We start from the raw sequence: 25,476 nt of genomic DNA on the forward strand, positions 1-25,476 counted from the left end.
AAGTTGTGGAGTAGTTTCTCGTCCTCCACAACACCGAGGACAAAGGATCCGCTCTCAGAGATGAACACTTGCTACCATTTACTAGGTGTCACTGTGCTGACATTTCCCCTGGAACCCACGGGGAGGTTAAAGCAGATGGCCGACTACGACAGCGCACGATGCCTCATGAAGGCGACCGAGAGCAGGCGGGCCTGGCCAACCCGGGCCGCGACAGGCGCCGGGACCGGGTGGCCCGTCAGGGAAAGAAGCCCCGCATCCGGCCTCGGCGCCAACGTTCCGCTAAGCGTCTCGCCAACCGGAAGTGGCCGGACTCTTGCCGGAGGGACCGAGCAGAGCGGAAGTCACTCCGTGAGGCAGTGGCGACAGCGGCGGCGAGAGGATGAACAACAAGTTCGACGCGTGAGTGGCGCGTGGCCGCCCCCGGGGCCCCTTCCCCCAACCGTCCCCCGGGACCGCTCCCGCCGGGGCCGGGCGCGCACTCAGCCGAGCCGCTCGCTCCCGGGCCGCCGCGGCCCGAGCCTCCCTACGCCCGCGGGCCCGACAGGGCCGGGAGAGCGCGGCCGAGGTCGCCGGGACCCCTGAGCCGCCGGACCCCGGCGGGGCGCGGGCCGGGGGAGGGGAGGCCGCACCGCCCGGAAGGAGATTTTCGGACGCCCCGCCCTGGTGGGTGCGGGCTGCCGGCGGCGTGGAGGGGCGGGACCTCGGCGCTTCGGGTGTTTCCGCAGCCCTGCTCCCTTCTTTCTGAAGCGGCTTCCCTCCCGCACTCGCTCTGCGTCCTGGGAAGGTCACCTCTCCCTTCTGAACCTCGGTTTGGTCTTCTGCAAGCGGGGACGGTAACAGAGCCCGTGTCGTAGCGTTGGGCAGCTGCGATGAGGTAATGGGGCAGCCGCGCTGGATACTGTGGCCTCTTGAGTACAGAATGCTTTTCATCTGAGATTCTTCCTGCTTCCTTCCCATCCCCTCCCCACCCCCTCCCCAGTTCCTGTCTTCCAACACTTAGTGGCTGCCCACTTCTGCATTCGTTTCAAGTACCCACTCTCATCCCTAATTCCCGAATCAGACATTTAGGAAGTACAGGCAAGAAATATAAAGGTGTTGCGGGGGGGGGGCGGGGTGCTGCTTCCCCTTTAACGATTATACCTTTTTGCATTTAAAAGTAATTTTCATTTTAACAGCACTTAAAGGATTGCATCTTTTGGTAGTGCTCCTTTTTGTAGTGCGCCCTCCTCTCTCTTGTTTATAGTAATCTAATCTGACATCTCTTTCATTTCAAAGACTACATCTTTTTAGTTTTAGGCCCACCAAATGTTTGCCAGTATGAAAGCTCTTCAGTATGAACTATTGCTCCGACCTCCCTAATGGTTAGAACACGCCTGGAAGGATCAGAGCACGCTCTACAGTGCTTACAGGAACTTGTGTAAAATGCTGATAAGGAGGTAGTGGGGAGGGTAGGATGGAACCACCAATAGGTGGTGGAGCTGCAGTCTTTCTGATGTGTGTACTCAGGAAGTACTGGGATTCCAGCAGTCGAGGCAGCTCTTAGCAGGTTTTCTTGATGGCCAAGTGAAAAAAGCAGAAGCCTTCCCCGTCTTGCTGCTTTGCTTAGCGCTGCAGGATTGCAGCCCCTTTGGCCTCCCATCCTAAGCCCTGCAGTACCTAGCTCCAGATCGACAGCCCCTCTACACTTCCTCTCCTTGAGCAAATCAAACTGAGTCCCAAGAAGATAGTTTTAGGTCATCTGTCCCGAATAAAGGTAGTTATCATGACCACTGTCTTAGACACTGTTCTGTTGCTATGAAGAGGCACCATCCAAGATAACTCTTATGGCTTGTTTTCCACCAACAAGGCCACACCTCCTCCTAATCCTTGTAATCCTTTCAAAAAGTTCCACTCCACAATGACAAAGCATTCAAATATGTGAGCCTGTGGGGCCATTCCCATTCCAACCTGCCCAGCTACCCACAGGCATCTCGAGGTACTTCTTTTTTAGATTAGCATAAATTTAGCAGGGTCTGGTATGACACCTTCATACCGTATGATTACTTCATTCTCATTCTTTCCCCCACTGTAGGGCCCCAGGGTCCCTTTCCTCTGATTCCCTTCTAGTTGGTTCCCCCTTCTGCTTTCCTATTATATGTATCACATTGCCCTCTCTTTCCCACTGTCTTCTTTATAACTCTGCAAAAGAGATCTTTATGTCTTTTCTGACAGGTAAGGGAAATGAGGCTCTTCAAGGCTAAGTAACTAGTGCAAGATAGTCTAAAGAGCCAGCTCAGGTTTGCTCCTCAGCTTTGTTCATGAGTGTCTTTATCAACATTTTGTTGGGTGGTTTTAATTACTTGTAACTATTAGCTGTTGTAATGAGTACGGTCTTTTAATGCCTGCCTTCTAACTTTGCAGAAAAAAACAAAATAAGAGTTTGGTTTCATTTGAAATTAGCAACTAAAGATGATACCCTTGCCCCTAGTTTTGGTTTTATCATTTCAGGTTTTCATTTGAAAAGCCTGCAGTTTGTAGACTATTGTTCCATATTTTAAAGTCTGCATTCTTCATCACATGTCCCTGAAATTTTCTAGAGTCATTCTCAAAGTGCAGTCTCCAGTGAGTGCAGTAGTGGGATCTGATGGACACAGATTAATGAGGAGCTCTGACCTTTAATATCTGGGCTCTGCTTCTGTCGAGAGTAACCAAAGCTGGTAGTGGCTTTAAAGTGTGCTCATTAGACTCTCCAATTTGCTAAGTCTAGTTGCCTTTCTTGTTATTAACATGTAAAATCCTAAAATGTTCTCTCAAGAACTACAGTACCAACTGTGGTAAACTCGGTTTTTAGATCCTGCATTTTTGGAGACCAGGATTGATCTGGTCTGTTTTATATGGTCCCTTTCTATCGTAAGCTTTTGGCCCATTCTTAAGTTTCTGAACCACCTACTCTGATATAATTTTGATATTGAAGATCCATTAATTAACCATGTTTGTATGTAACGCTAGAGATCCAATGGAGAATTAGATCAAGTCCCTACCTGCACAGAATTAGCCTAGTTCAGAAGGTATTGGGAAATGCCTGGACAGAAGCTTGGAGATTTAACACAAGTGTCACTTAGACTGGACATAAATTGGGCAGCTTGAGTCTGGAGTGGCTGCTCTTTCCCTGTGACTGTACCTTGGCTCAAGTCCACCTGCAAGCCTGGAAGAGCAGCTTCTGAAAAGTAGGTTGTAAAACTTTTGCCGTAGGTGTAGGTGCAGAGAGCAGGTTATTTAGTCAACTTCTCCTTCAAGAAATAAACGCAGGTAGGGCATAGTGGCATACACCCTTGAGCCCAGCACTCAGAGGCCGAAGCAGGTGTATTTCTAAGTTCTGGGATAGCCTGGTATACAGAGTGAGTTGGAGGATAGCTGTGACTACATAGAGAGAAAGAAAGGAAAGCACTGGAGCTGCTCTATCTGTCGTGGTAGAACCCTTCCTCCCATGAAAGGTGCTGGGTTCTACTAGCATCATCAACCAAAACTGAAACAAAGACCAGAGCACGAGTTCCCGTTTGCTGAATTAGTACAAGATGGCTTTAAACTGATAATGGCATTACTTTTTTTTTTTCTCTCTCTCTCTGCCTTAATTAATTGTTGTTGTTTCCTAGTAGTGACTGAAGGAAAACCACTAAAAAGGAAAGGACCATAACATTTTTCTTGGGTCTGGTAAAATGGAAGATTCTAGATGACTATCTTTCTTCAACTAAAACCTAATGAAGGGACCTCAGAGGCTATATAGTAGGGATTAGGAACTGAAAAGAAAACAAAAGGGCATTTATCCCTAGGGTGTGCCCACAAAAGGGTAGAAAAATCCATGAGATGTTCTTGATCAGAAGATAAAAACGTTGGCCTTGACATTACAGCTAGTACGAATATAGATGTTAAGAGCAGAAGAGGGGAATTTGATTTAACTGTATTGGGAGAGAGTAGGGAAGGTTTCCAAGAGAAAGTGAATCCTGAGGAGCAGTAAACCAGGGGTGAAGGCATGCCTACATGCTGAACATGGTATGAGTGGGCAGAGATTAGGGAACTGTACTTAGGTGGACACAGCAGGAGAGGAAGAGGTTCATTGGGAACAGGCAGGAGATGCTTTGGGACATGGAAACAAAAAGGGCCATTGCACTAAGTTAAAGTCTTTGTATACCTTATCTCCACAGTTCTTTGAGGATAGGCACTCTGGTAGCTAGTAAAATACTTGGTGAATGTTGGTCATTTTAACCTATGGAGCTTGTGTCCAAATCAGGCCCATTTTGAAAAGGGAGCTAAACAATACATTCATTACTAAAGATTGGCAGGAAGCTTTATAAGCACTGATAATGCAGATGTGATATACCAGACAGATGGCAGCCTCACCACACTTCTCAGCTATACTAATGAGTTCTGTTCTCCCTTCTCTCTCTGAACTGACTGTCCCTTCTTTTGTTGAGTCTTGATTCTTTCATGAACCCTATAGTTGCTCCCTCCAGCTTCTGAATCCTTGGTCATTGCTTTCCCTGATGAAACCAATGAAGAGAGGAATCTGTATTTTAAAGAAGGTTTTGGGGCATAGGTTATTAGGCAGATGGGACTGCCCTTTGCTCCTATGTCTTACCTAGTTGGATCTTGATCAGGTTGGGAATGGGAGGTCTTTATCACAGGGAACGGCCACTTGATTATCTCCTACAATATGGCTGCCACATGGACAGAGCAGGCATCCTAACATATGACTAGTTCATCCATCCTATTGTTTATAGGTGCATTTATGCATTAAGAATTTGTAGATTAAAAAAAAAAAACCACCACCACCACCACCCCCAAAAAAAGCACCACTTTCTAAATGCACAATGCTCTAAACCATGTTTGTGTGTCTGAGTTATAAAAGATGTTTCTGGCACCTGTCTAGAAAATGTCTGATTCTGTTAGTGTATCATATTGTCATAGAGCCCAAAAGATGATTCCAGAGAAAACCTATGGTCTAGTTCTAGCATGGATGTGGGTGGGTGTGTGGGTGTGATGTTTTTGTTTTTGAGACTGGGTTTCCTGTCCTGGAATGCTCCTTGTAGTCTAGGCTGGCCTTGAACTCGAAGATCTGCTGACTCTTCAGTGGTGTGACACTACCGCCCAGCTATGAATTCTATTCTTTCTCCCTCACTTTTTTTTAAGTACCTGTATAGAGGTCAGCTTAGTAAGAGTAGGTACTTGTTTCACTATGTAGGCTATGGGGATTGAACTCAGGTCTGCAGGCTTGGCTGTGAGTGCCCTTACCCACTGAGCCATCATGCCAGATTGAGCAAATGACACTCTTATCTTTGTGCACTAACCTGTTTGTTTTTGTCTGCATCTGGTGAGTCTTAGATAGTTTCATAATTGACTCTGCTAATGAGACAAGAGAACACATCCATTCCTCCTTGTATTTTTTCTTTTCATTTAACCTTTATTCAGTGTGTTCTTGTTTTTGTTTTTGGGTTTTTTTTTGTTTGTTTGTTTGTTTGTTTTAAGATTTATTTATTATGTATAAAGTGTTCTGCCTACAGGGCAGAAGAGGGCACCAGATTGAATTACAGATGGCTGTGAGCCACTGTGTGGTTGCTGGGAATTGAACTCAGGACCTCTGGAAGAGCAGCCAATGCTCCTAACCATCTCTCCAGCCTCGTCTTGTTTTGAGTGCCAGAGATACTGAGTGTATGATACTGGTGTGTGATACTGCTCTGAAGAAACCCTCTAACTCAGGCTGGAGAGATGGCTCAGTGGTTAAGAACACCAGCTGCTCTTCCAGGGTTCCTGAGTTCAATTCCCAGCAATCACATGGTGGCTCACAATCATCTGCAATGGAATCTGATACTCTCTTCTGGTATGCATGAAGACAGAGCATTCATGTACATAAAATATATAAATAAATAAAGCTTTAGAAAACCTCTGACTTGAGGAAGAAAGAGGCAGGGAGGCATGGCACTTTGGGTTGATGGCTAGGTGTCTGCCAGAGGAAAGAGGTGCTAGGGAGGAGAGGAGTATGGGCAGGATTCAACTTCTAAAAGTCTTCTGAAAAACATTTGGTGTTGTTCTAGAGGATAAGTAATAAGGAAGCTGACACTTGATAGTCTTAAGAATACAGGTTAAATAACAGATTTACATTTAGGAAAATGTAGAGTGTGGATGGAGAAGAGAGATTTAGAGAATGATAATGAATTAGATGACTAAAGAAGAAAGTTGACCTAAGGTACAGAGGGAGGACAGCTAGGAGAGGTGAGAAGGGGAGGAAGTAGCAATATATATAGATGGGCAAGTTTTTAACTTTCAGATGTCAAAGGAATTATTTGCCCAGAAAGTCTCATTACTGGCTTGTTTTTGACAACAAAACCATGCTTTTAACTGCTTTGTTGTGCTGGTGATGGGAAATTAAAAGGCTGATGGCTGGAGGTCACAGGTTATCTAATTTAATAGTAGCTATTACTTAGTTCTTGTTTGATTTCTGTTTTGCCCTTTTCACAGTTACATCTCATAGGCCTGTGGTTTGAGCAACTTCGGGCTAGTTACATGGTAGTCCTGTGACCTTATAGTTTTGTTAGGTAGCAAGAATAGTTTAGTCATGGAATGACATTATTTTGCTTTTCTGCTTAGCTTAAAAGATGATGACAGTGGAGACCACGATCAGAATGAAGAAAACAGCACACAGAAAGATGGTGAGAAGGAAAAAACAGAACGAGACAAGAGCCAGAGCAGCAGCAAAAGGAAGGTATGTTTTGGGTTATAATCTGGGTGCAGTTACCTTTGGATGCATGCCTTGGTTGTCTCATGGAGTCGGTTTCTCTGAAGATAGCAGGTTAACTTGATGGTAGGGACTCTTGGCGTCTCTGATTTGTTCTAAAAACAAAAGGTTGCGGGGCTGGAAAGACTTCTTCCCTCCACGTGCTCTCGTGCACACACTCATGAACACATACACATACAGAAACACCAAAAGATTGTGAGACTAGGGCTTTGTGGGAGAGTATCAGGCTTTGGGTTCAATCCCTAGCACTGAAAAAAGGGAGAGAGGTATGGAGTGGGAGGAAGAAGGGGAAAAGGAGTACATGGGTCACTGGATGCGATCAAAGCCTGGTGGATATATGTATGGGAATGTCACAGTGAAATGCTTAGATTCATTTATGATGACACGTTTTTCAAAATAGTGGAATGACTAGAGATCATTTTAGAACTCAGTACTTCCTCTTGTTATGAGGTCTTGGGGTACTGCTGTGGTTTACAATATCCTTATGTGTGATGGAGTCAGGGTTCTTAACTGGGATTTCTTTAAAGTTTGCTCAGTAATTCAATCCTACACATTGCTATTTTAGACTCTTCACTATCCCAAAAGTAGCTTGGGATAGAAAGAATTTAGAGAATGAAGGATAACTGGGTCAAATTTTTCAATATTCCAGTCCTATTTATTTGGTAATCCTGAATGCCTGCCGATAATAAGCATTTACTTCTAGGTGGTAAGAGTCACAAAGGTTTAAGTGGTGGTGGCATATGCTTTTAATCCCAGTGCTCAGGAGGCAGAGACCAGCAGATCTCTGAGTTTGAGGCCAGCCAGGGCTACACAGAGAAACCCTGTCTTGAAAAGCTCAAAAGAAAAGAAAAGAAAAAGAAAGGACAGGAGGTGGTAACACATAGCTTTATTCCCAGCAAAGACAGGCAGATGTCTGAGTTCAAGGCCAGCCTGGTCTACAGAGTAGGTTCCAGGATAGCCATGACTATTACACAGAGAAACCCTGTCTTGGGGGTGTCAGGGGTAGAGATTCACAAGGGCGAGAGAGCCTGTGATTTGATTAGCTTATGTTCATTGAGCACTTGCTATGTCAGGCAATGCCCAAGCACTCTAAGCTTTCTAGTTCATTTGTTCTTCACAGTGACCCTTTGGGGTGGTTATTGTTATCTCCACCTTGCAATAGGGAGCTAAGGCACTATCAAGTTTAAGGGACCTGCCAATCTTTAGTAATGAATGTTGAGGAGGCAGACCTTGGAGTATGCATATGTTGAGATAATGAATGCCCATGGTGGTATAAGAAAGGCAGAAAGTTGTGTTACAGCAATGTAGAGTCATCTAACCACTAAAGAATATACTATGTGAGCAGACTCCAGCACATTGCAAGTAATTGAGATTAGGGTATTATTTTCATTTGTGGAGGTGGGAAGGGAACTATACTTTTTTTGTTCGCTTTTCAAAACAGGGTTTCTTTGTGTAGCCCTGGCTGGTCAGGAACTCAATCTATCAGCCAAGGTGGCCTCAAACTCACAGATCTGTCTGCCTCTGCCTCCCAGTGCTGAAATTAAAGATTTGTGCCACCATTCCTAGTAGGTGTGACGCTGGGAAATGTTTATTAGGGATCAAGAGAGATGGCTCATCAGGCACAAGCCTGATGATCTGAGTTCAGCCCCCGGATCTCACAGTGGTAAGGAAGGGACCAACCCTGAAAGTTGTCCTCTGACCTCCACACACACACCATGGCATGCATAATCCCACATTCTGTCTTTCATACATATACATGATAATAACAATCACAATTTTAAAAACAAGGTGTTGAAGAGATGACTTAGTAGTTAAGAGCACTTGCTGTTCTTACCAGACTTTGGTTCTCAGCACCCATGTCGGATAGTTATAAGCCGCCTTCTGGCCTCACGAGCACCCACATTGCATGCATATGTGTACACACAAATAAAAAAAATGAAAGTAAATCTTATAAAAAAGACAATACACTAAATATTTGGATTTACATCATTGTGACAAATGCCATGAACTAACTTAACCTTCTATACTTCCCAGGCTGTTGTCCCTGGACCAGCAGAACATCCCCTGCAGTACAACTACACCTTTTGGTACTCTAGGAGAACCCCTGGCCGTCCTACCAGTTCACAGAGCTATGAGCAGAACATCAAGCAGATTGGCACCTTTGCCTCTGTGAGTACTTAATCTGGTGGGATATTCCTTGGCACATACTCATACCTTCATTTCTTTCTATAGTTGTGTCTGCCTTCCTAGTAACATGCTAACATTCTGGTTTCCTTATTTAAATGGTTTGCACTCCCACGGTCGTGTTTGTTCAATTCTTAGATTTATCATTAGACATCCATAGGTAACATTTAGGTAATCTAAGTATGGGAAGGTAGCTTTAATCAGAAAGGCATAATACAAAAATAAAAAGAGTTTTGGTTTGAGGTTTCTTATTTTTGCAGGTATTTATTGAGTCTTTATATATAAGGGTCATAAGAGAGACAGATTTGCTATGTATGATATCTGTCCTCATGAAATTGGATTCTGACAATTCAGAGTGCTCAGGCTCCTCTTCACCACAGCCCATCCTTACCCTCCCTCCTGGCTCTGTGCTACATTTGTAAATTCGGATACCCTGACTATATACAGCTAACACCAGTGTGTCTTGTGCAACAGAGGTGTTCCTGCACTCTCAGGCTGTGTGCAGAATCAGTTTTCTAAGAGTGGGTCTTGCTGGGCAACCCAGCTGGCCTGGAGCTTGCCACAGTCCTATCTCAGGTGCTGGGATTACAGATGTGAGCCACCACACCCAGTTTATCCATTTATTTCTAACACAGAAGCCATCAGAGAAGTTTTGATTATTGCCTGTGTGGGAATGTTAGACTAGTTTCCAAGTACAGTGGCAGCCACTATGTTAGGAAGACGTTTTCATTCAGGGTTCCATTGAGTTACTTTGGAATAACTGTGCATTTTTAATTCCTATATAGAAAAAATGTAAAAAAAGAAAGAAAGAAAAGAAAAGAAAAAAGAAAGAAATGTGAGTTTACACCAAAGAAACCAAGGGATTTTATGTTTTGCTTTCTTTGCGTTGTGGCATTAAAAGGTTTGCCATCAACACTGTCAGTATTCACTAGACAAGTGATAGAGCCTGAAGTCTGCTGTCATAATCCACAACATTAAGAAATAGCCTATGACTAGATGGTGGTAGTGCATGCCTTCAGTCCCAGCACTCAGGAGGTGGAGGCAGTAGGATCTCTGGTTTTTCAATGTACAGAGTAATTTCCAGAACAGCCCTACACAGAGAAACCCTATTTCATTGAAAAATCTAAAAGAAAGAGTCTGTGATACTAAATCCCTCCCAGAGAAGTAATGATAGCATCAATCCTTTTTCAAATCCAAAACAATAGTTCTAGTGTTTTGTTTTTTACGTTTCTTTTAAGATTTTTTTTAAAAGTTTCATTTATGTATATGTGTATATATGCACACATGCTTGTGGTCACCCTCAGAAGACGGCATTGGATTCCCTGTAACTGGAGTTACAGCTGATGTGAGCCTCCTGTTGTAGGTGCTGGGGATCAAACAGTTGTCTGGAAGTACAGCAAATACCCTTAGCCACTGAGTCATCTCTCCAGCCCAAAAGATGTCTTTTCAAAAGCTCCACTTGAAGCCAAAAGTACTATTCACTGCTCAGAATAGAGGCTGAGAAAGGACCTATAAGAGCCATTGCAGGTCCTTTTCTCATACATTTGAGAAGGTGGAGTCTGCCTAGCACAGCCAGGGACCAGCACAAGTTGTTATTTTTTGTTTTGAGACAGGGTGTTGCTAGACCTTAGTCTGACTTGGAATTTGTGAATCTCTTGCCTCATCTGGGAAATGGCACCTGTAAGCCACAGCCTCTCACTAGAATGCTGCTTTTGCAGAGGACCCACTGCACCCATATCAGGTAGCTCACAATTGTCTGTAATGCCAGCTCCCAGGAATTCTTGAATTTGGCCTTGTGGACATGTACACACACACACACACACACACACACACACACACACACACACACACCTTTAAAAAGCAGACATCTTTCACAGTTTAATGCTATTTTTGTTATTTTAATTATGGTGGGGGGTGCACATGAATGCAAGGGACCACAGAGTTCAGAGGTGTCAGATTCCCCTGGATCTGATGTACTAAGCAGTTGTAAGTCACTTGATGTGAGTGCTTGGAATCAAACTCAGCTTCTTAGGAAGGTCAATATGTGCTTTTAACCACTGAGATCTCTCTCCAGCCCCTTAATGCTATTTCTTAAGGCGTTTACTTTACCTCACTTGTGGTTTGAATACAAATTTGTATATTTTGCCTGTAAGATCTGGAGACCTAACCATCAAATGATTCTTGCCTATGGAATTAGTATATTTTGTCCCCACCATATTCTTCCATTCCTAGTTCACAGTAAGCCTTGGTTCTCATGAGCTTAGTTTTTTCAGTTGTTATGGTGGGTAAAAGTTTAGATTACTGCACACTGTATATATGACCACTTAATATTCCAAATTACTTATGTACAGATAGGCCTAGCACAGATGAGGTGTTGCATTAAATCCTATTGATAGTATTAGTTTCTGACTTTGAAATAAGTCAGAATAATAAGATGTTTCACATGTTCTGTTCTGAGGCAGCTCGAGAGAGAACAACTATTTCATGCGATAGGAGGTCAGTTTCTCTTACTATCTAGATTTCACAGAGGCCTGAATCTCTGCCAGTACCTGTTCCTGCTACAGTTTTGTTGAGTGTGGTATTGACAGTTAACCAGTAGTTGGCTCCTGTTCCATGTCTCCACTTCTTCAAGTGCTTCCTTACTGCTCATGCCTACAGGTGTGCTCTATAGATCACAGGGACCAGAGAGTGAGAGAGACAGAGAGAGAGAATGTGTGTGTGGAGAGAAAGAGAGAGAGAGCACCTGCTAAGTGTCTACAAAAGAGGACATCAGATCCCCTGGTGTTGTATTTATAGGCAGTTGTGAGCCACCCAGCCTGGGTGCTGGGAACCGAACTCAGGTCCTTTGAGAAGAGCAGCAGAGCCTCTTAACCACCCACTGAGTGTCTGGATTTCCAGCCCTTTGTTTTTGGGGCAGCGGCTCACTCTGTAGCTCCATCTGTATGGTCCCAATCCCCTAGCTCCTGAATACTGGAATTAAAAGTGTATAAACACATTTGAAAGAAAGGTAGAGATCTAAGATGTTTTCTTCAGAAATTTAAGGTAAGTCAAAGAGACACATAATCTTTCCAGCTGAGAGGAGAAACCCCAGCCCTAGGTCAACCTGGGCTGCAGTGACTCTGTTTAAATAAAGAGAAAAAAGTTATATTTGGCTCTATGAGTATATGGAGGTACAGCCCTGTGGTATCTGATATACCTCAGACAGAAGTTTTCGGGTGTGCAAAAAGCTGGTGCTGACACTGCATGCTGGGAAGAGATGTGTGTCAGTGTGGCTTGTTTTGCTGTCTTGAAGCTTCTGCCTAAGGCCAGGTTTTTGTTTTAGATTGCAGTTTTATTTTATCTGTATTAGTGTTTGGCTGAATGGGTATCTGAACCACATGTTGCAGTGCTCAAAGAAGTCTGAAGAGGTTATTGAATCCCCTGAAACTTTGAATCTGGAAGGTCAACCAATGTACTTGACCCTGAGCCAGCTCTCCAGCCCCAGAGTTTATCCTTGTATTCCAAATGTTGTCTGTTAGGGTTTTGCTTTGCTTTTGCTTTTGTTTTTTTCCTTTGATTAAACTATATTTGCCAGGCATAGTAGTGCATACTTATTATAAGAAACCTTGTCTCAAACCAAATAAAAGACTTTTTCCAATATGCTCTTCTTTCTACAATGCTCCAAATGAAATGTGTACTCAAAGAAGATAGCTCAGGCAGGGTGTCTCTCATATTTCTGTTCTCAGTAACACAGCTTTATGTGCATTCAAAGAAGAGATAAAATTTTTGTACTCTTGGCTCTTCTTTCTGCAGGTGGAGCAGTTCTGGAAGTTTTACAGCCACATGGTCCGTCCTGGGGACCTGACAGGCCACAGTGATTTCCATCTCTTCAAAGAAGGGATTAAACCTATGTGGGAGGTGAGGACTTACGCCTCTGGCGTAAGAGCAGATTTGTTTCTCTTCTTTCTTTTTCTTTTTTTAAATTTAAGCTCTATCAAGATTAAAACAGTTTTGAAGTTTCTTTCAAAGCTGTAACACTATTTGATAAATCTTGGGAGTCTTGCACGTCTGGGAAAAGGCATCAGTTGCATATATTCATAGGTGTGGCTGCAGGGTGACTTTAAAGATGGTGCTGTTTTAGTTACTGTTGTGTCCCTGTAAGAGACATCATGACCAAAACAAATATTATAAGACAAAGCATTTAGTTGGGGCTTGCTTAGAGTTTCAGAGGTTTAGTCCATTATCATGGTGGGGAGCATGGTGGCATATAGACAGGCACTGGAACAGTAGCTGAGTATCCTGATCCATAGACAGAGAGAGATTCTGGACTTGGCATGGGCTTTTGAAATCCCAGCATCCCACCACCACCACCTCTGCAACACATTTACTCTAACAAAGCCACGTTTCTTAATCCTTCTAATCTTTTCAAATAGTGCTACTTCCCTGCTAACTATGAATTCAAATAAGCCTTTGGGGGCCATTCTTACTCAAGCCATCATAGGTGCTGTCACTTAAAATGGTGTTATTATAGGAGTAAAAATGTAATGCATTTGCTTAGTAGATAGAGAATAAAGAGGTAAGAAAAATGATTACAAGTGACAGGACAGCCAGAGGTAAGCTCTGTGATCTCTTTGCAGAGTTGTTACTTAACTGCACTTTTGTGCAGTACATGCTCCAGTGCCAAAAAAAAAAAAATGTTGTAGAAGATGTTAAAATCTTCCCATCCTTTGTTCATGTATCCCTGACTCCAGGTAGACATTTTCCTCCCAGTGTCCTCAGCACCCTTCGCCTACTTTACATGTCAAGACCAGCAAGTGTGTTTCCTCCGAGATTTCTAGCCATGTGCTCTCTCACCATCTGTGTGCACTGTTACAGTGTACGCATTAGACTGGCTGTAATTAATTTGTTGTCTGAGTTAGAGCTGAGCTTCTGTCTGTGTACTTGCTACTTAGTGACAGTCAGCTTTTTGCAAATGGTGATTATGGTCTGTGTTTGAAATGTGACTTTATTTCCTTTTGATTCCTAAAATAGTTATTGTAAAAGTGGATTCTTCTTGAAAAATCTATTTCGTGTTTTTAAGAAAATGATGTAGATCAAGAATGCTTGCCTTTTTTTCTTTTTGCTTTTTTTCCCTCCTATTTCTATCTCAGTAACATTGAAATAACTGTTGAACTAGAGAGTGGCCAGACTTCCTGGTCTTGAGGGGTGTTCCTTTGGTTTTCAGAGATGACACTGTGGACTAGAATTTCACCTTGATGCTTTCTGTCTTTCTCTAGGATGATGCAAATAAAAATGGTGGCAAGTGGATCATTCGACTCCGGAAGGGCTTAGCGTCCCGCTGTTGGGAGAATCTCATCCTGGCTATGCTGGGGGAGCAGTTCATGGTTGGGGAGGAGATCTGTGGGGCTGTGGTCTCTGTCCGATTTCAGGTAAGTCAGCCGCTGCTGTGTTGCTGCTGATGCTCTCACTGCTGCCTCTGGTTGGTTTGATGATCCACTCTGTTCCTCCCTCAGGAGGACATTATTTCTATATGGAATAAGACTGCCAGTGACCAAGCAACCACAGCCCGAATCCGGGATACTCTTCGGCGCGTGCTTAACCTACCTCCCAACACCATTATGGAATACAAAACTCACACCGACAGCATCAAGTACGTGTTGGGGGGTCTGGGGGGGTCAGGTCCCTGAGCTTAGCAGAAACAGCTCCATAGTTGGGCCCAGACACGTGGTCATACATGACCCTGACTGGTGGAGTAGGAACACAGCAGTCCCCAGGGCTTTGGCCACTTGCTGAAATTCTTGTTGGTGAGGACCTGCTGTGAGGTGGTGTGCAGCAGAGAGCCCTTCTTCAGGATCCCAGTTTTCCTGCCTCTGCTGGCTTCAGTATTACAGGCTGTCTTGTCTTTCCTCTGCTAACCACTACTTTAAAGTGAAAGACAGAACTCTTTCAGTGGTTTTTTTCATGGCTGTTTTTAAAGACAATTTCATTGAATAATAAAATCCTCTTCCCTGCCCACCCTGACCCCACCTTTGCATGTCTGTTTAACCTGTTAGCTTATAGTCTGTCTTCTTTGTCTTGGGAGGTTGACTTTTTATCAGAGATGGTGACTCCACTTTCTGTATATAGAGCTGAAATCTAGAGAAAGCAGGGTAGATTGTGAGAGAGGAGAATGGAGGGGAAGGTAGAGTCACAGGACAAAGAAGACAGAGTGCTTCCCACATTGAGAATCACTGGTGAGGGTTTACTCCTTCAGGGACAGTGTCAGGGATGAGCTCAGGTCATTATGAATAGGTTATGGGAGTGGCTGCCAGATGGTCTCAAAGGTGGATGGAAAGCCAGCCAGCCAGGACTTAGGTCTCTTTATGTTTATTGTCTCCTGTGGCCCTGAGTCAGTATGTGCCTTTGGCGAGTCTTTACAGCTCTGCTTTAGTTTCTCCAGCTCTAAGACAGGAGTGTAGGAATAAATTGTAAGGTTGTGGTAGGCTGGCTTAGTCTTTGTAACTGAGGGTCCTCAGAGCAAGAAAGCTCTTACAGGACCAAATATTATTGCTGTCATCATTAGTAGTGCAATGTCATCATCATGCCATTCCTGTTCAAGACTAACAGTGAGCCAGTAGTTGTGTTCATCAGCATGCAGACTATATGAGACTCTCTTTCCCATGCATTCACATATGATGTTGTGGGTGGAGTTTGCTTATACCAGCTAGGTGCCAGTTTTTAACTGGGAGTACTGCCATGGGAATTGGTCTGATATCAAGTGGTTGGCTCTGATTCACTGGAGCCACCAGCACTCGTTTGCCATCTATGACCCTGGTTGCTTGTCTCAGCAATCCTGTATCAGCATTATTTTTCTTAGAGTAGGTCTGTCTTACTCTCTGCTGCAGGATAGAGGTAGTGTCTGCCCTCCTGCTAGGTTTAGTCCAAGCTCTAAAGGTCTACATCTTTCCCTAGGACTCTTGTTTGCTAGGTTCCCATTTACCCTGGTTAGGAAAGGAAAAGGGTAGTTTCCATTCACTCCCCAGTGTTCTCCCTCTCTGATACCTGGAGGCAGTTCATCTTGACTTGTAAAATCCCATGAGCAAGTCCTTCCAGGACCTAGGAGCCTCTGGGACTCCTGCCCTGCAGCTGTAACGCCCTCCTCAAGACCCAGATGCCACTTTCCCTTGCTCCCCACTCTCTTTCCTCTCCCAATGAGCTACCTTTTGCACTTCCACTAGAATGCCAGGCAGGCTGGGCCCCCAAAGGCTCCTTTTTCAAAACCTCTGGAAGCCGCGATTGAATGTGCCATGACCCTCTCCCTCTCTGGATGGCACCATCATTGAAGCTGGCGTCATCGGAGTCTCTTGTTCTGTTGGCGTGCCACCTGGAAGACCCTTCTGTCCTGGACAAGAGGAACGGAAGAGCATGTTATGCTTTGAGAACAGGCTGACAGCAGCAGCTACAACAACAGCTGAGATCACAAATAAATGGTGCTAAACCAGCTTGTCTCATGCTCTTGCTCTTTATGGTGCATCAAGATGTGGCCTTTGGATTGACTGTCAACCATTTTCAAGGGATGGCACACAGACTTCTCCATGCAGGGCCATTCAGGGAATGCAGCTTTATATCCACAAGCCTATTGTGTAGTCATATGGTACCTTATTCCTGGACTTGTGCGGTCTGACATAATGAGGTGACATCTAGCTCTCAAAGTAAGCCCCTACTGCCTGGTGCTCAAGTGTACTCATTTCCATCCAGTTAGACCGATGGCTGGCCCAGATTGGTGGCTGAGTTCAGGTCCAGCCTGAAAGTCTCTTGAGGCTGAAAAGGGGGGTATTCTTAGCTTTTCTTTGCTAACTTCCATTTGCCTTTAGTTCATAGAAATCTCTTGCTTGGAGCTAAAACCCTGCTTCTGTCTGTCTGTGGCCGTACATAATACTTTTTGCTTCGTGCTAATGGGATGTTCTCTATGGTGCCAGAGCTGCTTGGCAGCCTCCTCCCTTTCCTTGCAGAGTAGATTGTCTTCCTCTTTAGTAGTCTTGCTTGGTGAGAGCCCTTCCATCCTCCCAACCCAGGGTTGCTATGCCAGGTCTAAGGAGAGAGGTGCCTTCATCTTGGGGGACTTTGCCCCTGAGGTCATCTGAATGTACACTGGCCTTGTGAGTACTATGGCTTTGCTTATGTGTGCGTGCAGCTTGGCTTTCAGGCCCTTAACCTGCATGGAAAGTTTCAGCAAGCTTTGTTAGCTACCCCCATAACTAAACACTAATAAGCATTTTTGTGAACTCTGGGTTGCTTGAGTGGGAGGTAACTACAAGATTGAGTTCTCCAGAGTGCCTCATCCAATCTAGAAGCAGCACACTCCTTAATACCAGCTGGCTGACTTAACCCCAGTCTTTGTGTGGCCCAGGACTCCACAAAACACATAGTGAGACCTTAGGCTCCATGTTCTGGGAATGTCCATGCCACTGCTGCTTTACCACATTCTCCAAATTGGCTAAAATGTCTAGAAAAAGAGATTTGCTGGAATGCAGAAAGACAAGTGTTGAACACTGGTCAAACATTGGCTTTCTTGGTCCTTCTGCCTTATCTTTCACTGTGAAGTATGTGTGCATTGTAGCCGCACCAGCGAATAAACTTGATGTCACTGTCCAGAGTTAGAGTCTATCAGCAGCAGACTGAGCTGAGACCCCTTCAGACCCTGGCCACATACGGGAGGTCTGCAGTGCTCCTGCCTTGATCTGTTCCTTGTGGCTTTTGGTTGAGCCAGTGAACAGCATCTGCTGAGACTTGAGGAGGCCAGCAGTAATGGTTGGCTCCCAAGTGCTCTGGAGATGAGGACTGTTAATAGTGAGGGGCATGTTTTTAGGAGTTACTCAGCTTCTTCACTCAAGCATCCCTCCAGCTTGCTGTGTTCAGCCAGTTTCTAGTGTCCATTACTTGTTTGTCTTTCCAGCCTTCCCTGGTCACCCTGCCTGTTTCCTGCAGCATCCTTGAGTGAACCAGGAAGTATTCATTACCCCACAGACAGGCTACTTTTGCTTGGTCCTTGTGCTGCTGACTATCCCTAAGAAGGACAGAGCTTACTCACTGTGTTTGCATCAGGTCACAGCTCTGAAACTTGCCATGTAGTCCACACTGGCCCCCCACCTTCACATCAGAGTGCTGGGATTAGAGGTGTGTACCACCATGCCCAGATTGTGGTTCCTCTTAATGAAGCAGATTTGAGTTTTCATAGGTTTGGGTCATTACATCAAATGGCTCACTGCATCCTCTACTTGAGAAAACTCATAACACAGCCAGAATTCTGGGGCCACCAGGGTACTGCTCTCACAAAGGTTGTTAACACAGCAGTGTCTTGTGAAAAAATTGCTTATTGGAGTTGCCTCACTTGATTCCTTGTGCATCTGGTCTGGAATAGTAAAAGAGCCCTCTTCCCATAGTGGAGTGCAGTGCTGGAGAAGACTGGTGGGATTTCTCTGCAGAGTAAGGAAGGAGGACAGAGACAGGCCAGATGTGCAGACTTCCTTCACCTAGTCTGGCTGTCATTATATTTCAGCATTGAACTTTAATGTGCAGAAGAGGACCAGCCCACTCACTATAACCTAGTTCACTCAATAACCTGGTGATACTGGGTCGTTTTATTTTAGCTTAACAGCTGCCTAACCTTGCATTGTGCACTATACCCAGGTTAGCAGGTGGCTGAACCCCTTTCTAGGTGTTGAGGGCTGGCTGAGTAGGCTTTGGGCAGTGATAGGGAAGCATGGAAGTACACATAAATGAATCCCCCAGTTCTGAGAATTTGCTTTCTGGTAAGTGAGATGGGATCATTTGACCTTACAGGGTTATTTGCTGCTGTTACTGGGATCTGCTCAGAATTCTCAGTAGGCTTTATTAATCTCTGGTTTGTTTCTCCTTAGATGCTTTTCAAAGCATGGTAGTCTCTAGTATAACTTCCTCTTTAAAGAAGGAAGGTTTGCTGTTACCTCATGTACTTGGGATGCCACCGGAAGGGAAAGTAACTAGGAATTCACACCGGGTTGGCCTTTGAAAATAAGACCAAGTGTACCAAAGTTTGTGGCCAAGTGCTGTATTTACTCAGTCTTCATGTCTGAGTTTAGGGAACAAGAGGTCAGTTTATTCTGGAGTGGACTAGAAGATTTCTGGAGCCCATGTTTTTTCCAGATCTTCACCCAGTGATGTATTTTAGGCAGGTGTAGTAGGGAAGGACCCTTCTGAAACAAAAGGGTGAATGAGATCAACTTCAGCCCTGCTATGTCATTCCTTGTTTACCTCTAAGTTATTTAAAGTAGAAGTTAAATCTTGGTGTTAGAGAATTCCCCAGGCCATTGTATAAGCGCTGAATTGAGGGTGAAGAGTTAAGCTGTCTCCAACATCACTTAGGAATTTAGAGTACAACTCATCACTGTCTCTCCAGAAAGCTTGGGAGCTGACAGAATCTGTCATACTTCTTAAAGAGGCTTAGATTTTTCTTTGAGTCAGTTGTCATAAACTAGTAGCTTTGGTAATATTTTGGGGGGAAAACATTAAAAAAAAAATGCTATTTTGCAGAGGGAAAATATTGATGAAAGTGGGACAAACATTACCTAATCCTTAATTAATAATTTTACTTATTTTGAGACATGGTCTCACAATGTGGCCCTGGGCATCCTGGAACTTACTATGCAGACCAGGATGGCTTCAAACACAGAGATCCGCCTGCCTGTTTCCCAAGCACTAAAATTAAAGGTGTGTTTCACCTTGCCCTTTTTTTAAAACACAAAAGCCACCTATAGTGACTGATAATGAAATATATTTTAGTACTTAAAATACTAAATGTGCAGTGAGAGGCATGATATATTGTCATTCAGTGCTGTTACTACCTTAAACCAAGAAAAGAATAATTGCCTGGCCTGGTGGTACAAGCCTTTAATCCCAGCATTAGGAAAGCAGATGAGGCAGATCTCTTTGAGTTTGAGGCTAGCAAATTCTAGACTGGCACGAAGTTTGATATATAGTGCCTAGGACAATCACTGCTTTCAAACTGAAAAGTGGGTAGGACAAAAATTTGAGAGAAGGTGGGGTGGTGTCAAATTCCAGAACACTGAGGAACTGATTTTCTCCTTTCATACAGCAGCCACCGATGGCCAGTCTGAGCTGTGAGTGTGCGTACTCCCTCCACTCACACTTCTAGTCACATTTCTAGATTATGTTCATCAACATTGTATTAATTGGCATGAAGTTATAATGAGCTCTGTTAACTGCAAGTGTTAGCTGCCGTGACCCACACATCTTAAATCTAAAGATAGGGCCTACAAGGGCATTTTTAGAAGCAGATAGAATCCGATATATGTAGCATCTCAAGTCTAGGAAGGTTAGAAGGTTAGAAAGGTGAGAGCAGGAACCGTGACATTTAACTAGGTTGCATCTTAAGACACAGTGCTAGTGGACCCTTGGCTTTACCCTCAGGGTCAAAGAAGAAAGGTGGCTTCCCTTACCTGTTCCTCGGACCCAGTGCAGCAAAGGCAAGAACTATTGCCCTTTGCAAGATGGAAGTGTTTGTGGGCTTGGCTGAGCTTCAGCTCTGACCTCATTGGCAAGCCCTCAAGGGAATAGTGAAGACTAGACTTCCTAAGTAAAGCAAGCCGAAAAGCCAGCTGCCTGCCGCCTAAGAAGAAAGCCTGCTGGGAACCTCACCACTCTACCAAGCTCCCTGTGTCTTCAGTCAGCATGGAGGGCATCGAAATGGGAGGTGGGGTGATGGTGTCTGCTCTGTTCAAAGCGTTTGATCTGAATGTGCTATTGTTTTGTTTTGTTTTTTTTGTCTCTGGTTTACCAGGGCCTGGGAGGAGTTTCATGGCCTGGTGAACAGCAGCGGCCGCTGATCGGACGCTCCCCCTCTGTCTCTCACACTCAGGGTAGGGCCTTGTCTACCTTCTCTGTAACCCGTAACATATCTCTCAGCCGTAGGAGCCCCCTCCCCCAAGGGATGTCCTCTTCCCATTTGCCTGCAGCCTTGCCTCTGCCAGCATTACACCTCAGGGAAACAAGGCATTCTAAACCCTGTCTCCCTAGGTCCCGTGTCTCAGTGTGAGCCCTGTATAGGTTACCAGACTACACACTTCTCTCCCATTTGGCTCTGTGCACCAACATATCTGAGATCACTTTAGATGCTAACATTTAATGAGAGAAAATACGCACCATATCTTCCTGTTTTGTGCAGATATGGCCATTTTTAAGCCGTCTCCAAATGTTCTGTGGCCAAGGACAGTTCCATAGATCCTCTATGGGTAGGTGAGAGGTATGTCTCTGGTTTTTGCCTGTCAGTTGTGAGGAAACAATACTGTAAATTTGGTTTCCATGATGAAAGTCAACAGACAGGTGAATTTCAGGGCTACATGAGAGACCATGGTGACGACATAGATGGCTCCAAAGTAGGGAAGGCGGAGCCAACTCCAGCATCTACCTGCCTGAATATTTGCAGTTCATCAAGAGCGTGTCTAATCTGTCTCTAGCAGAGGAAACTGGTTAAGTGTAGCTGAAGGAGAGGAGTAGTTCCCTCGATGAGAGCCTCCTAGACATCAGGCACCATGAGCCTCTGTGGTAGCTGCTTCAGGAGCCCCCCTTGCCGCAGGAAGGTTTTCCAGAAAAGGAGACCTGCCACCCTCAGATGAGCTAGAAGAGGTGACACTAAGGAATAGAAGCAGATGGCGGCAAGTCTGGGTGCTGGGTGGTCCACTGTGACCTAGGATGACCAGTTACAGGGTTCCTGAAAGAGGTGTTTTTTAAGTAGGAGGTGGGTAGGGTGTGTGTGTGTATACAACACCTAGGCTGTCTGCCTTAACTTCTATCTTGTTTGAGGCAGGGTCTCTTTGTTATTTACTACTGTATACCCCAAGCTAGCTAGCTGGTCCAAGAGCTTGCCCTGACTGCCTTTATTATAGGAGCATAGGGATTACAGACGTGCACCATCCTGCTTGGCTTTTTATGGGTCCTGGGAATTCAGACTCAAGTTCTTACGTTTGTACAGCAAGTACTTTGACCACTAAGCTATCTCCCCAGCTCTTGTTTTTGTTTTTATTTTTGTTTTGAGATAGCTCACGGGTAGCCCAGGCTGGCCTTGAACTCACTGTGTATAGTTGAGATAACCTGAATCCCTGATCTTCCTGCCTGCACTTCCTGAGGGCTTGGATTATAGGAATGAGCCACCACACTGAGCTCCCTCTCCCCACCCCAACTTAATAGTTTGATTTTGTTATAAATTAAGTTTTGGCCAGGCATAGTAATTCACATCTAGACTCTCAGCAATGAGAAAGCTGAGACAGGAGGATTGATTGATTGCTAAGCGTTTGAGACCAGCCTGACCTACATGGTGAGGCCAAGGCCTACTTGGGCTATGTTGCAGTCTTGTGTGTCCTCCCCTGCCTCCAGCCCTGAAGAAAAACAAAAACAAGAAAACTTTAAACTAGAAACTTTAAATGACTTCTTCCTTAGCAGACACTAAATTCTTCCAAATAAAATACCTTTGACTTGTTTGGAGAAGTCATACCCTTGTATAGTTGCCACTGTGTAGTCTGTTTGCAATTTTTCCTTGTCTTTTTTATGCACTTGATAGTTTAGGTGTCCTTGAAGTATGGGCTTAGGAATCTGTGAGGACCATTCCAATTTAAATTCAAAAAAAGCCACTGCAATACCTTAAGCTTAAAAAGACCTCATATTCCACCTCTACTGATTGGGTCTTGCTTTCACTGAGAGAGGTGTTCTAAGATGTAGACACCTGCCATGTGACATCTTAGCCTCCTGTTCCTTTCTTGTTTGTTGTTAAAGAAATGATAGAAAAAAATCTGTTTAGATAATCCTAGTTGGGCAGGGTGGTACACACCTATAGTCCCAACATGGCAGGTGCAGAGGCAGAAGGCTTACTGAAAAGGCCAGGGTGAGCCACATAATATAATCCTTGCCCCCACTCCAAAGTAATGAAGATGGTGACTCATGCATACACCCCTAGCACTTTCAAGGTAGAAGCAAGGGGATTGGGGTTCAAGGTCATTTTCTCTTACAGAGCCAGCTCAAAACAAACCCGTGTTTTGTGAAATCCTGGCTCAAAACAAAAAACAACAAAAAAAAACAAAACCATACATGCATTCATCTTCTGATATTTTTTTCGCCACATTACTTGCTGTTTTTTTTTTTTTGTTTACACATCCTAAGGCAACTTTCTTTAACTTTTATTATGGAGCCATGGCTTAAAAGTACACTGAGTTGATGAGAAGACCCTAATTACCTGATACCTGGGCTGGTATGGACAGAACAAGAGTGTGTTGTTGGTCAGGGCAGCTGTCATGGTTGTTTAGTAAGACATGAGATTGAATTTCACTCCCATTGAACCTTGGAAGATTTTACAGCTGTGCTGGAACTCAGGAAAAGAGGAAAAAGGACAGAGCCACCTACCAGGGTGACCCACAGATAACCAGGGGTGGGTGAGGTGAGCACCTATTCCAAGCCACTGAGCAGAGCAGAGACTAGGGTGGGCACAGGTGCAGATACAGACATTTGCAGAGGAAGGCATGCTTCTGAGGCATTGCTGTGCCCCTCTCTCCAGGGGCATTCACCTTGCCTTAGCCCATTGTTCCCAGAGTTAGAGCTTGAGCTAAAAAGTGACTGTTTTGAAGCAAAAAAATTAGAAAGTCATTTGAGTGTACTGACAATAGGAATATATGAATTTAGGAACCAGTTTGGATGGGGCTCTCTGGTGTTTCTGAGATCTCATCAAGCTAACATAACTTACCGTTCAGAAGGGTTCTACAGTTTCCTCTCGGGCTGTGTCCTATATGCTCAGGTGTACCCTGAGCAAAACCCAGCACCACCACATCATGGCTAGGGGGCTAATTGCTAGTGTTTTGTTGCTGTCCGGGTGGTTGGTTGGTTTGATTTGTTGTTGGGGTTTGGTTTGTTTTCTTTTTTTGGTGGTAGTGGTTTGTTTTAAAAGAACAGAAGCACAGAGGTGTGATGGCATTCAAGGACTGAGGCAGGAGAATCACAAGTTTAAGGCCAGCCAAGTCTATATAGCAAGTTTAGTTTAGCAAGGATCACACAGAGAGATCCTGTACCCACAGCAAACAAAGATAAAGAAAAGGACAAGGGCAGGAGAAGCCACTGACAGCCTCTGCCACTTCCTGTCTACTGTCTTTATTCCCTTGCCACTTAACTTCTCTGTCTGTAGCTAGGACCTGGCTAAATGTAATTCTTAGTCTAGGGGAAAACATGTCTCAGACTAAATTTTGCATTAAATGTTCTAATCATTCTGCTCTTAGAACGACTGGTCTACAGCCATAGGTCCTTGCCACTGTCTGTCTGCTGAATTCAGCCTGTCTTGGCAGATCCTGCCACCTCCCTTCATTGCTCTTTGTTTTCCTGTTTGCAAATGGGCCTTTTGCATTGGTCGGACTGCTCAGGTTTTCTTACTAGAAAGAGGCTCCTGATGGGAAGTAACTAGAATTAATGCCTGATTGTGAAGGGAAGTGGAGCAGAGCTCTGCAGGGGACCTGCACAGAGTGAAGGCCACTTCTGGCCCAGCCCCAGCCCCCAGCACTGGCCAGTATTTACTTGAGTTCCTCTTCCTGACCCTGTGGCTGTGCTGGATCCAGAGACTCAGCTACCCACCTCCTTATCCAGGAGACAGACTCCTGCTTCTCTTCCTCAGCTGGAAGTTCCTGCTGCCCTGCTCCTCTGTTCGTCCTTCGTCCTTCTCACAAGAGCAGGCTTGTTGCTGCCCAGCCTTCTCTGGGCACAGAGGTGGTGTTGAGATGGACAGAGTAAACTTCCTGTGGTCACTTGAGCAGACTTAGTGACATCACACACCAGCTAAGAGCAGAAAGAACCCTTGAACATCTCTTCCTCCAACTTTCCTTTGTGGTACTAGGAATATTCCTTAGCATCTTTTGCTGGCCTCTTGTGACAACTCAGAGGAATCTATCATTTTGTGTACTATTTAAAAAGATGGTTGTCAGTTAGCCTTGTGTTCAGCTCCTTAAGTGAAAACAGTTGATAAGTGAGCCAGAGTCATATGTGTCAGTTAAAGAATGGCCAGTGGACTTTGGAAATCATGTCCAAGTTTCTTCCCAGTTCCCCTAGGGTAGTTGACCCATCTCCTGGCATACAGAACAGTTGGTACTCAGTTATAGGGCTCTTGGTCACAGTCAGCTTGCTTCCAGTAGCCTGTCGCAGTAGGGAACTGCCATGTGGCTGCCTGAGCATACTCCCCCTCATTGTTTATTTACTCTGAACCCGTTGTCATAGCCCAGTTAAATGTAGCAGTGTTAAAAAAAGATCAGTTAAGGCCACAGCGCTACAGTGACCCTTTAAAATGGAAGAGGAATTGACTTCAGAGTTTCTGGTACATTTAAACCCAAAGCCCTGGGTTAGGGCAGCAGCTCATTGGACCTTAAAGTCCCTGCCAGGGAAATGCATGGGATTTTGAGATTCAGGTGATATGAGCTGTTGAACTGTGGCTGAGTTTCTAATATGAGATGGTCAGGGCTGCCTGTGCCTGCTGGAAAGCACGG

General features: G+C 44.7%; 1 protein-coding gene across 4 annotated transcripts in view; it reads left to right on the forward strand.

Annotated features, from left to right (window-relative positions):
• Positions 1-288: 288 nt before the first annotated feature.
• Eif4e2 (eukaryotic translation initiation factor 4E family member 2) overlaps positions 289-25,476 on the forward strand; it is a 28,260-nt gene continuing 3,072 nt past the window's right edge. The window contains exons 1-7 of one of the 4 annotated variants that reach the window (XM_051190723.1): positions 289-399; positions 6,622-6,736; positions 8,804-8,938; positions 12,746-12,850; positions 14,209-14,361; positions 14,446-14,582; positions 20,751-20,829. In XM_051190723.1, coding sequence (XP_051046680.1) covers positions 380-399; positions 6,622-6,736; positions 8,804-8,938; positions 12,746-12,850; positions 14,209-14,361; positions 14,446-14,582; positions 20,751-20,796 — 711 coding nt within the window. In that variant the 5' untranslated portion in view covers positions 289-379 and the 3' untranslated portion in view covers positions 20,797-20,829. Of the gene's footprint in view, positions 400-420; positions 875-6,621; positions 6,737-8,803; positions 8,939-12,745; positions 12,851-14,208; positions 14,362-14,445; positions 14,583-16,149; positions 16,413-20,750; positions 20,830-25,476 lie in introns of those variants that run through there. The other 3 variants (XM_051190721.1, XM_051190722.1, XM_051190724.1) reach the window with 3 other exon arrangements.

Source organism: Phodopus roborovskii, unplaced genomic scaffold (assembly GCF_943737965.1).
Source record: "Phodopus roborovskii unplaced genomic scaffold, PHOROB, whole genome shotgun sequence".
Taxonomy (NCBI): Eukaryota; Metazoa; Chordata; class Mammalia; order Rodentia; family Cricetidae; genus Phodopus; species Phodopus roborovskii.